This window comes from Cloeon dipterum, chromosome 1 (genome assembly GCF_949628265.1).
Source record: "Cloeon dipterum chromosome 1, ieCloDipt1.1, whole genome shotgun sequence".
Lineage (NCBI taxonomy): Eukaryota > Metazoa > Arthropoda > Insecta > Ephemeroptera > Baetidae > Cloeon > Cloeon dipterum.
In genome coordinates, this window is record NC_088786.1 from 23,656,907 (window position 1) to 23,667,904 (window position 10,998).

The 10,998-nt window shown below is 42.3% G+C and overlaps 1 protein-coding gene across 2 annotated transcripts; it reads left to right on the forward strand.

The window, feature by feature from the left end:
- Nucleotides 1-701: 701 nt before the first annotated feature.
- Nucleotides 702-10,992, forward strand: LOC135947800 (uncharacterized). 2 transcript variants are annotated; one of them, XM_065496744.1, is made up of 6 exons: nt 702-1,110; nt 4,328-4,397; nt 5,972-6,396; nt 7,638-7,805; nt 7,975-8,239; nt 8,841-10,992. In XM_065496744.1, the coding sequence occupies exons 3-6, from the start codon at nt 5,972-5,974 to the stop codon at nt 9,615-9,617; spliced, it is 1,635 nt and encodes a 544-aa protein (XP_065352816.1). In that variant the 5' UTR covers nt 702-1,110; nt 4,328-4,397; the 3' UTR covers nt 9,618-10,992. The 2 variants fall into 2 exon arrangements, with proteins under 2 accessions (XP_065352816.1, XP_065352824.1); XM_065496752.1 differs by lacking the exon at nt 4,328-4,397.
- The last annotated feature ends 6 nt before the right edge of the window (nt 10,993-10,998 follow it).

The following is a 10,998-nucleotide window of genomic DNA, read 5'->3' on the forward strand; positions in this document are numbered from 1 at the left end:
AAAAATTATCCATAGCAAACAAATTGTGTACACGTTTCAAAATTAAAGGAATTAAAGATGCTGACTGATATTTTTGGTGCTTAACTCTCAGAAAATAAATAACTTGGTGTTCATCATAAAATTGGGTTATAATTAATAGTAATACATATTTCAACAATCGTCGCCATACTTCTTCAGCAGCATAATATTTTGCTATAGGTTCTATTTTATTTCATTCATCCAATTTCATCAGGTTTACAGAGTAATGCGTACATATATTATAGGAACCAATTTGAAATGGGAGAAAATCGGCTAGTTAGCCAAATTTTTTTTAGTGTGACAGCTCTATAAGATGCAGGTTATTCTTACAGCATCTTTAATTCCTTTAATTTTGAAACGTGTACTATGTACACAATTTTTCGCTAAGGATATTTTTGTATGATTTTTTTTAACAGTTTTAACTGTTTTAACTGTTAAACCAGAGAGTTAAAATGTGCCACCAAATTATGGTAGAGACGAAAGCCAAATGTTAAAAAGATTATTGTAACTATATTTAAATTTCCTTTTTATATTGAATTATTTTTAACCTTTTTTAAGCAAATTTTTTGTTTCTATGGAACTGCAATCGGTGTTTTCCACGAAAACCCACTTTTAAAAAGGTACTTTATTGTTCAAAGAAAAGCCTAAAATACGTGAGCATCTATTTCACGAAAGCCGCCGCTGGGTCGTGAACTTGGCTCTCCGCCTGTATTTGGCGTGCAATGCGAATAGATTTGTTGATAAAACCCTAAAATCACCGAAAGTATTGGGCGTGCAATCGACAGGGGAATTTACAATCCCAGTTTCTGTGCAAAACAAGTCGTAAGCAGAGATTTATCAAGGTAGACCGACTGAATATACGCATATTTGCATGATTATTTGTCTTGGCTGCCGAGTGCAAAAGGGTGCGTGTGTGCAGAGGAGTGAGCTCTCTAGGCCAAGCTTGTTGCTGGCCGAGGGTAAATATTGCGTCTGCGGGGTGTCTGGGTCCGGGTGGAAGGGGGTGGATCAATAGACGCCGTGCCAGCTCCGACAGCCCCTCACTCAGTCCGTACTCAGCCGGCCATTAGAGTAGCTTCACATGTGCGAGCGGTGAGTTTAGCCCAGCCACATTTTCGCAACAACAAATTATCTTTTATTCATCGGGATCCGGCCCGGTCCACCTCTGGGAGCTGCCCCCGCCGGACCCGGGGGTCGCAGCCAGTTTCTTCCCACTGCCACTTGGGGCTGTTTTTGCTCACGAAGGGGTGCGTTTGAGCCCTTATCTCCGGCACGTTTGGCCTTTGAAGTGCGCTCTCGGTCTCGCGGATACCTGGGCCAACGACACGCATGCTTTTGCCCTCACAGCCTGTCGATCCATTGCATTTTTCAGGCCTTTTTTTGTTTCGCCTCTAGCTCTCTCGCTCCGCCGACGGGCGGGAATGACCTTTTGCGCCAACGCTAACATCGCGATTTGCTTTGGCTTTTATTTCGCCGGGGTGCAAATCAATGGAACTGCGGTTTGATGGGCGGAATTCGCAGCCCGAGGCAGAACACTGCGTTTGGGAAGTGAATATTTCATCAAGAAATTTTAGCACCGTTGGAGCTGAAAATGAGCATACCAAACTTTAATCAAAGAGAGTGCATGGGATGAATAGATTCATCATCCCAATGCTTTTATGGGTGACATCGCAGATGGCAAATTAAAACCAGCCACATTCGAAACAACGTTAAAAGTTCATTTGAGGAAATGAATGGCCGCAAACGATGAGCACAATCAAATTAGACAAAGCTCAGCTGCTGATTTTATTCTGCTAGGCTTGGAGTACAGGCCAAGAAAATTCTCTTTTGAGATTCCCAACATTTAAGCCATTCATGAGTAATGCACAAAATATATTATGTCAATTTATTAGTGCAGAACAACCTTAAAGAAACTCATTCAAACTGCATTATTGCGTAGGAAACTTCTGAAATTTTTCTAAGATCTTTGTGGGCAAGACCCAAAGGTTAAAACAACTCTCTGAATTGTTAACTCAGTTGGTTTTGTTCAACCCATTCTCAGAAACTGTTTAATTAAAAAATGATTTTTGGTCTGAACAATGTTAACCCTAGTTGGTCCGTGCCCTTTACCAGTTCCAATATTAATTTAAAACAACAAAGGGTAAATTTTATTTAGAAAAAAACTTCCTTGTTATTAGCTAGTTCCTGTAGTCATGTGTTATGAATTAGAACTCAAATAGCGAGAAGCAGTTGAGTCAGAAGGGTAGTCAAATGTTTGCATCGGGATTTGGTTTTCATGTGTAGGATAGGGAGAGTTGTTTATCTGATACTAAGCTCCAAAATCAAATATAACACGCGTAGCAACATTCTCTCTTTGATAGTCTAGAGTAAAAGTGTTTATGAAAACAATGAGCCAACTCCTAGGAAACTGCGGAAGATTGTTTATACTTTACACCCACCATTAGCAGTTACATTTAAAGCGTGCGTGATTTTTGCAACGAATAAAAAGTGTTATCTTGTAATCCAGCACATTTAATAGCATCATCATCGGCAGTGGTGGCAGGATAAAAGTGAGAATGATATGCGAGCTCATATATCTGCGTGCTTTTAATGTATATAGCGGCCGGCGAGGGAAAGGAAAATTCACACACGCGCCCCGTCCCGCACACGCACACAGCATTCACGGAATAGAACGATCGTTTGTGAGCTCTCGTGAACGCCTAGCGCGTGCTTTCGAGTATTTCCATTAACGCAAACTCTCTGGCAGTCCGATTTTTCAAACAGATACACTTATACTATAGCATCCCATGGCGACTCGAATGAATGGATGGCGTAAATGTCGCGTCGGCCGAGCGTAATTAACCGTAACTGGGAAAAATAAAAGCAGTGAATTAGTGGGCGAAGGGTAGATGAGATCTGCATGGCGCCTTTTTTCATAAATTGCTGTGATGGCCATAATGGGGTGTCGTGGGGTGCGTTGTTTACCCCAGCGACGCGCGGGGAACGAGTAAACGCGCGCGCGGCACATAAAAGCTCAGGTGAGAGAAGCGAGCAAAGAGATTATTCGAGAGATGATGATGCTCTACTCGTTTGCTCGCTCCTCTCGCCGCTCGTGATCGATATCGAGTCGTGCTCAATTGGCCCCGATGATGTGAGCACCCCCGTGTCAATGGGTTCGGGTTCAATTGCGCCCCGTCGTGACATCAAGCACACGTCATTAATATATTCACAGCTTCGCTCAGTTGCGGTTCCCCGCTCGAGCAGCTTCTTACCTCGTCACCGCTCGTTTTTCAAGGGTGCACAACATTTAAAGGACCAGGCCACTCAAAAACTCAAAATTATTGGGAGCGATATAGATCGTGTGACAACCTGTTTTGAGTAGAAATCTTGAGCGGGTGCTATAGGAAGATGCGGACCAAATTAGTTGTGACCTCACCTAAAGTTTTCCTCTCAATTCACTAAAAAAATACAGTTTGATATCTTTCCCACTCCTGCCACCACCACCCATAATTTCCAGACCTGCTATCTTAACATAGAGGAAGATCAGAAAAACCGGAAATTCATAGTTTTACAAAAGTTGTCTTGCATATTAGTTTCGGTTGTTTACTGCAGCTCTATTTCGTGAAAATTATAGAGGAAAAGACGACAGTTAAAAAAGTGGCAAAAACACTCTTTATGGGGGTGTGAAGTAGCAAAGGTTTCTTTACTAGTAGCCAAAATAGAGACATCTTTTGGTTCAACGAGCAATATTCGGAGTTGAATTCTTCTTTTATGAATGAACCCTCGGGAGCCTTTTTTGAGAAATTATTGTCATGAACGTATAAGTGCTACCGCGAATCTCACGTTCCTGCTTGACCGAGATGAATCCATTTGCATGACCGTCAATTGTAGAAATGACTCTCGCCACCTAGCACACTTTTATTGAAACGCCGTGCGTCTGCCCCATAATTATGTCTGAGGGTCTCAGGATTCCAGGCCAAATAAACCTTCAACAGTAATTTTTGACGTTTACGGAAAAATTCTCAATAATAGAACCAGAGAAGAATTAAAATCGTCAATGGTTAGTGTTTCTTTACTCTATTCAGTGACTATTTCCGAGTATGGATTTTTATTTCAATAGAAACCTCAAACAATATGCTGCGTCACAAGTCCCATTAGAAGATTGCCATAAAAATGGTCCTTGGACTAGACTGCACGTGCCCCCGCACTCATCTCTGTCGCGCTCTCGTTTGTTGCAAACGCAGCACGCAACGCTCTTCTTGATTGCTTGTGTGTGTGTGTGTGTGAGCGAGCTGTGCTGACGCTCTTCTTCATCATTCTCAATTTTCAGTGTGTGAGCAGAAGAACAAGAAGTCTCATCCATCCGCCGACATGGCCTTTCATATGCAGTAACGAGGAAGGTAACTGCCGCACGGTGGCGTTTGGATTTTTTAATTAATTTAATTAGCGAAGGGTTTTGCGTGGCTCTGAATTACAATCTTTTTGTGCGCCGCAAAGCTGTGCGCGAGCGTGCCAAGCTGAAGCTGGATGAGCGCGCTTTTCACACAAAGGGCTCCGGGCCAGGGAATGAGATGAAAAAAGATTCCCTTCCGTCGCAATGATGCGAACCGAGTCTGCAGCAAAAAGTTTGACACGCGAGAGGAGAAAATTGTTGAACGAATCCCGGCGCAGAAAGTTCTCTGTGACAAAAAGAAAGTGAAAATTTTTATTCTGCTAGATTGCGGCGCTCGAGTTTTTGTGTAGATGATTTATTCGGGAGAAAAGTCGAATTTTTTAAATGCCTTCTCTCCTTCCTTGTCCCAGCTCGTTTGTATTGATTTTGCACCAAATGGCTTTTAGCTGCGCGATCAACATCTCTGCTGGATATTGCGTTGACGAGTTTCGACCATTTGATACTACACACACTTGATGTTTTTGCGTTAACAGCTTTGAAAGCCTCATTTTCCGCTTGTTTGCGTAAAAGCACATGCATTTGCTGTTGAAATTTAGCATGTAGCATGGATAAATAAAACTAAATACATCATTTTTTAACAAGCATACAAAAGCCAGCTGGATGAATTTTATATTTAAAGTATGGAAATCGTATCTGGTAAATTTACCCTCAACGGAATGCCACAACGAGTTCTTGAATAGTCTAAAAAATCTGAAAAACTTCATTCACTCGATATATGCTTCCAAAATTTGTTGACAAAATTTCAAAATCATGCCACGGAGTAATGTGCTATATAGATTGAAAAAAACTGGTTGGAAACAAGAAAATATTTTTATCGATTGAAAATTATGCAAATTGCAACTCTCCCTTGTCTAAGCAGAGTTCAAAAACAGAAGCTCACATGGTCCAAGGAAAGTAGAGACTTCAGAAATCGATATTCACTTTTGTCTGATTGTTGTAGTTAAAGTGATCCGTAATAAACCAAAATTTGAATCTAAAGTAAAGCTTAACCAGCTGTATAGATTTGTGAATAATTTTTTCCTTTACTTGAAATACTATCTAAAAATGAGGAAAAAACTAAAAGTTTCTTAGGTTGCCGTTTAACTTTTTGAAAAAAATCAGCTCAAAAGTTTGCATGCTAATCAAGCGGCGAGGATTGTCTCCTTGATTTATTTCCCCAGAAGGAAAATTTATCTCATAATTCGCACCATTGGATAGATCGTGAGGAGGGGGATTGGAAAGAGGCGAAAAAATCATTGAAAATAATCCGTTTAATTTTTCAAGAATGTTGTCAAAATATTAAATTTAACTTTCTTCTCGGTACTGATTTCGTTCTTGTACATTTTAAAGAAAAGCTATTGGTAAATTTCACAAAAAATAAACTCATTGAACTGCTTGCTGCAGTCAACAATGCAGAGTATATTCATAATGGTTGTCTACTTTAATGCTAGGCCATAAAATCAATTTGTGAATTGAACCTGCGGAACGACGTAAAAGAGTCTTTGGAACAATTACATTGTGTGTTATCGCTTTCCTTGGCAGATGAGGTCGCGTAGCAGCAGCAGCAGCAGCAAGAAACGCGGCCGCAGCACGACTAGCCGGCTGCGCGAGCGGGCCAACCTGTCCTTCTGCATCGTGGTCATCTTCTTCGCCGTCTTCGGCATCATCGTGCTCACTGAGATCTTCTTCATCGACGAGCGGCCAGGCCCGGCGCCAATCGGCGCCCACCGCGGCCCCGACTACGAGGAGATTGTGCTCTCCGATGACTACCTCCAGCTGTACAAGGGCCCAGACAACGAGGCGGCCTCGCACCTCGCAGGCAGGGTGCTCGCGCCACTCGCTCCCAACTCCGCTGCCAGGCCCGACGAGGCCAACCCTTTCGCGCCGCCGCTGCCCGACGCCGGCTACGTTAAGTTCAGCAACCTCACCGCTAAGGACGCCAGATGGCAGCCTGTCAGGGGCACCAGGTACGAAACTTATACATGCGTGTTTCAACTTGCTGATTGTGAGCAGTAAGATTATGCTATGCGAGCCCATTTTCAGCAGTTAAAAGTAAATTTACCAGCTCAGGACGTTCGTTTAATTGACTTGGTACCTTCGTTGTGCCTTAAACAATTACTGTAAAATCGTATAGTGCGATTAGCCTTTCATGCATTGTTAATAAGCTGTATTTCAACTCACTGAAGTTCGTTATATCACGCAGACAATTTTCAAAAGCCAAAAGTTTTAAGAAAAGATAAATTTTTAGCACCTCTACTTTTTTAGTAAAGGACACTGCTTTGAAATTCAGTTTCCAATTCATATATGTTAGGCAACAGTTTCGTTGTTTACTTATTGGTCTATTAAAAATAGAAATTCACTCGTCATATCGACCCTTAAAAAATACAGGTCTGTGGCATAATATGCACATTCTTCGGGTGCACCGCATTGGCACAATATCAGCTTTTTATCTGTATAGCAAATCCAATAAATCCATTTTGAATTAACTGACCACCGGGCGCGCGTTAGTAAAATATGCATTGAACGGGAGAGCATTCATTCTATAGTCGGTACTACGCGGCTGGCAGCTTGATTACGCGATAAAACGCGACATAATGCAGCCACACACGCGCGTTGAGCATTGATTGGCTGCGCAACACGGAAAAGCCACTCGGGTTTGCCTAACTGAATTAGCAATGATCTCTTCAACCACCAAACAAATGATTTTATCGACTTCGTTCCGCCAGATATTGAGTCGCAAGAGTTTACTTTGTTATCATGGATAAGTATATCAACAGACCCTGATTATCTTTAACATAACCTTTACTTGAAACATTTAATGTTCGTTCCAACGGACGTGGGTCGCTTGCTTAGTAGAGTAATTTTATAAGACCCCATAAATTATAATTAACAAGTTGAAGATTTAAAAACAATAATATTTGAAGGTGTACGTAGGTGATTTTTTACTAAGCCGTGTAGAATTTACTTCCATATTGTTGTGTTTCCCTAGGTTGGGACTGTCCACGAATATTTTTTACATCCCATTATAAGTTCTATAATTCACGGTAAATTTTACGGTAACATTTTCCTGACAGTGAGCAATTTTCTATACATACCTAATTATTACGCAGGAAAAAAGTTACGCATTAACTTTCCCATTTATGATGCTAACTGCAAACCAGCAGAACTACCAGTTGTAATTAAATTTCCTTTTCTGGTATTGTTTCAGGTTCAAATTTTATGTGTACTCGGCGTTCTACGACAAAAGGTCGGGAAGGATGATAAGAATTATCGGGGCGACACGAACGCGCAGCCCTGAGCGCGTGTGGTGTCGCTTTTGGTACGACGAGGAGCCCAACACGGCAACCAATGCCACCGTTTCGCCTGAGAGGCGCAGGTGGGAAAATAAAAATAAAATATAAATTCCTTCGCCAAGAGAAAAATGCTAAATAAAAAATATTAATATTTTTATCAAAAAGAGTGCTATGACGCGACGAAAAGGGCGTGTTGACAAATTTAGATCACATATACTTCTTCGATTCGACAAATTATCACTTTGATTGCAGCTCTCGACCGCAATTAGTGATAGCCAAAGTGCGAGTGATCAGGGAGAACTGGAACCTCAAGTACAGCGCCTGCTTTGTGATTTGCCCCCTGCCGAGGTCCAACGGCACTGATGAGGCCTGGCCGGTGCCTAACAGCGTATCCATTCTCGCGGGAAGGGTGCTTTTACCTCCGGCAAACCGGCTCATCGTCAACAAGCCTAGCAACGCCACCAACAAAGGCGAACTCGCTGTTTGCGTCAAACCTCTCCACTTCTTCTACAATCAAGTAAGCCTTTATCAAACAAAGAACAATATTTGTTTGTTCAAATATTTGTTTGCTCTTACTGAACTCAGCGTTACTTCGGCAAATTTGTGTACATTAGTTAAGAAAATGCGTAGAACAAATTGCTTTAATGAATAATCTTGAAAATCTCAAGAAGGCGTTTGATTTTTCTCAAACTAATTTATCACCGCTAGTAAAAGAAATCGGCCAGTGCATTCTGACGTTATCACTGCTCAGGGTAAGGGTTGGTTTAAGTTTCCCTAGTTGATGGGCTGCTTTTTAGATGTTCTTCAGTTTCTTTTCTTAGCGCTTGTTCTCTACGTTTTCTAAAAATTATTCCAACAATATTCTCCCATTTCGTTTTACCGCTGAACAAATGAACCAACTAAAATTTTGTGTCTTTACTCTTTAGTTATTAATACTAACAAAATTATGCAGAATTTCCATAATTAATTATTTGTAATTATTATTATTATTCTTTTTTACCAAATAGTTAGCAAATAATTACAAATTAAAACAAACTTGAAATTCAAGTTCAACATATTCTGGAAAAAAATCCTTTTTATGTCAAGTTTAACTAAAGTCGATTTCGTCGTGTCCCTAGGTATGGTCGCTGCTTGAGTGGCTAGAGTTCCAGAGCATCATGGGTGCGGTGCACGTGACCATGTACAACCACACGGCAGGCCCGGCGGTGAGCTGCGTGCTGCGCGACTATGTGTCGCAGGGCCTGGTGACACTGCTCGACTGGGGAAACCTACCGATGCTGTCGCAGCGCGAGATCCGTACCGAGGGCCTGTTCGCGGCGCTAAACGACTGCCTGTACCGCAACATGTACCGGCACGCTTACCTGGCCATCATCGACCTGGACGAGTACATCGTGCCGCGGCGCAACGACTCGCTGCCAGCGCTGCTGTCGTGGCTGACGCGGCCTGGCACGCGCGCCGCTGGCTCCTTCTCCTTCCAGAACGCATTTTTCTACCTGCAGTGGCCCGACGACGAAAAGCTGCTGCAGCAGCAGGGCGAGCCCGAGGTCGAGCTAGTGACGCAGCGCAAGACGCGGCGCCGCGCCAAGCTGCACCCGCACAAGCAACGCTCTAAGTACGTGTGCAAACCCGAGCTGGTGGTCGAGGCCGGCAACCACTTCGTGTGGGAGTACGTGCCGGGCCGGGGCACCCTGAACGTGCCCGCCGACGCTGGCATCCTCCACCACTACAGGGTGTGCGAGTTTGGCGGCGACGACTGCGTCAAGGCTGCCTCCGTCGTCGACCGCTCGGCATGGCGCTTTGGCGCGCAGCTCAGGGAGCGCGTTTCCCGCAGGTGGCAGCACCTCAGGACAAAATGTGATTTGCCGTCCGACCAGCAGCAGCAACGTCGACCTTAGCTCTCTTCCTTTCCGCACCTTCTGCAATCTTTAAATCCGTTCTGGTTGCACCCCAGAGGTCTGAATTCCCAAAATTTGTTCTTTTCCATTGCGACGGTCGCGTTTCAAGCGTCTAGTCTCTAGTCAGAAGCATCAAACATAAAATGCAGCAGCGGACAGGATCTGCTTCTGCATCTAGCTTCACTCTTCTGCAACGCTAGAGGTGCACGTCCCTGATGCTCGCACGCCGAAATTGACACTCCACAGTGATAACGCGGCAGTGGCTTTCGCTCTCTCAGCGTCTCGCCCAGACAAATACTCCCCCGCCAACGCTGGACGAAGGGTTGTTGTTTTTGTGAAATGCACTCCGCCAAGGATATGGTCAGGTGGTACGCGTCAATGTGTTCTCCATAAAGAACGTGTGCGAATAGAAGCATGCGTTCATTACTACACCTCTTCTTTGACATCGTTTTTGAGGCGTGAATGCACAAGAAATGCCATTTTTCATAAAGATTTCAAATTTTTTCGTTTTCATAACTCCTTTACCTAGATTAAAGTATATATTAATTTATTTTTGATTCAAGCGCCCGATTGAATTCTAAAGCAAAGGCTGAAGCGTATACTTTTTATTTGATAAAAAAACACTCGCCATTTTTGCAAATGTTCTATATTTGATGGATCCATCGTCAGCATTTCTTGTGCGAACGAGGCGTATTCACACTACGTCATTTTGTGCATATATTTAAAGTAATGGTTTCACGCGGTGTGTCATGTGTCATTAATTACCAATAAATTGCTGTGTAATCATTCACCATTCGCAAAAGAATTAATCGCTACACAGTGGCTGATTATTTGTCGATCAGCTAGAAATTAATTCGACAAAACTATTATATTTTGTCAAACATGCGCTTTTAATTTTAGCTGCGATGATTTTCACAAACTTAATTATAAGAGGTGTTAATAGTCATTTTGAAACTCTTTCGCGAGATCAATAATTCATTCCTATATTTTTCCATGTTTCCGCATTGAGTATTTACTCTCGACTTTTAAATGCGTACAACTGCTTAGCGTGCAAATCATTGAAAAAAGCTCAATCCCATATTATTTTATGTGGTTTTATGTTTCTGTGATGTTTTAGTGTGGGAATTTTATCCGTTAAAACAATATGTGAATATATTTTTAAATCAAAGAAGGATAAAATTGTGTTTAGTTGTTTGACGAAACGAAAGTCACAAAAGAGAACTGCTATTAATGATTACCCTGAATGAGAAACAATAAAAATAAAACGGTTATAAGCTGGTTAATACGGTATATCATATCAATGTCAAAGAGATTTTGTAAAGGAAAATATTTGTACCATACGTGATGAAAGAATAAAAATTTCTTCAAAGCAAAACGTGGA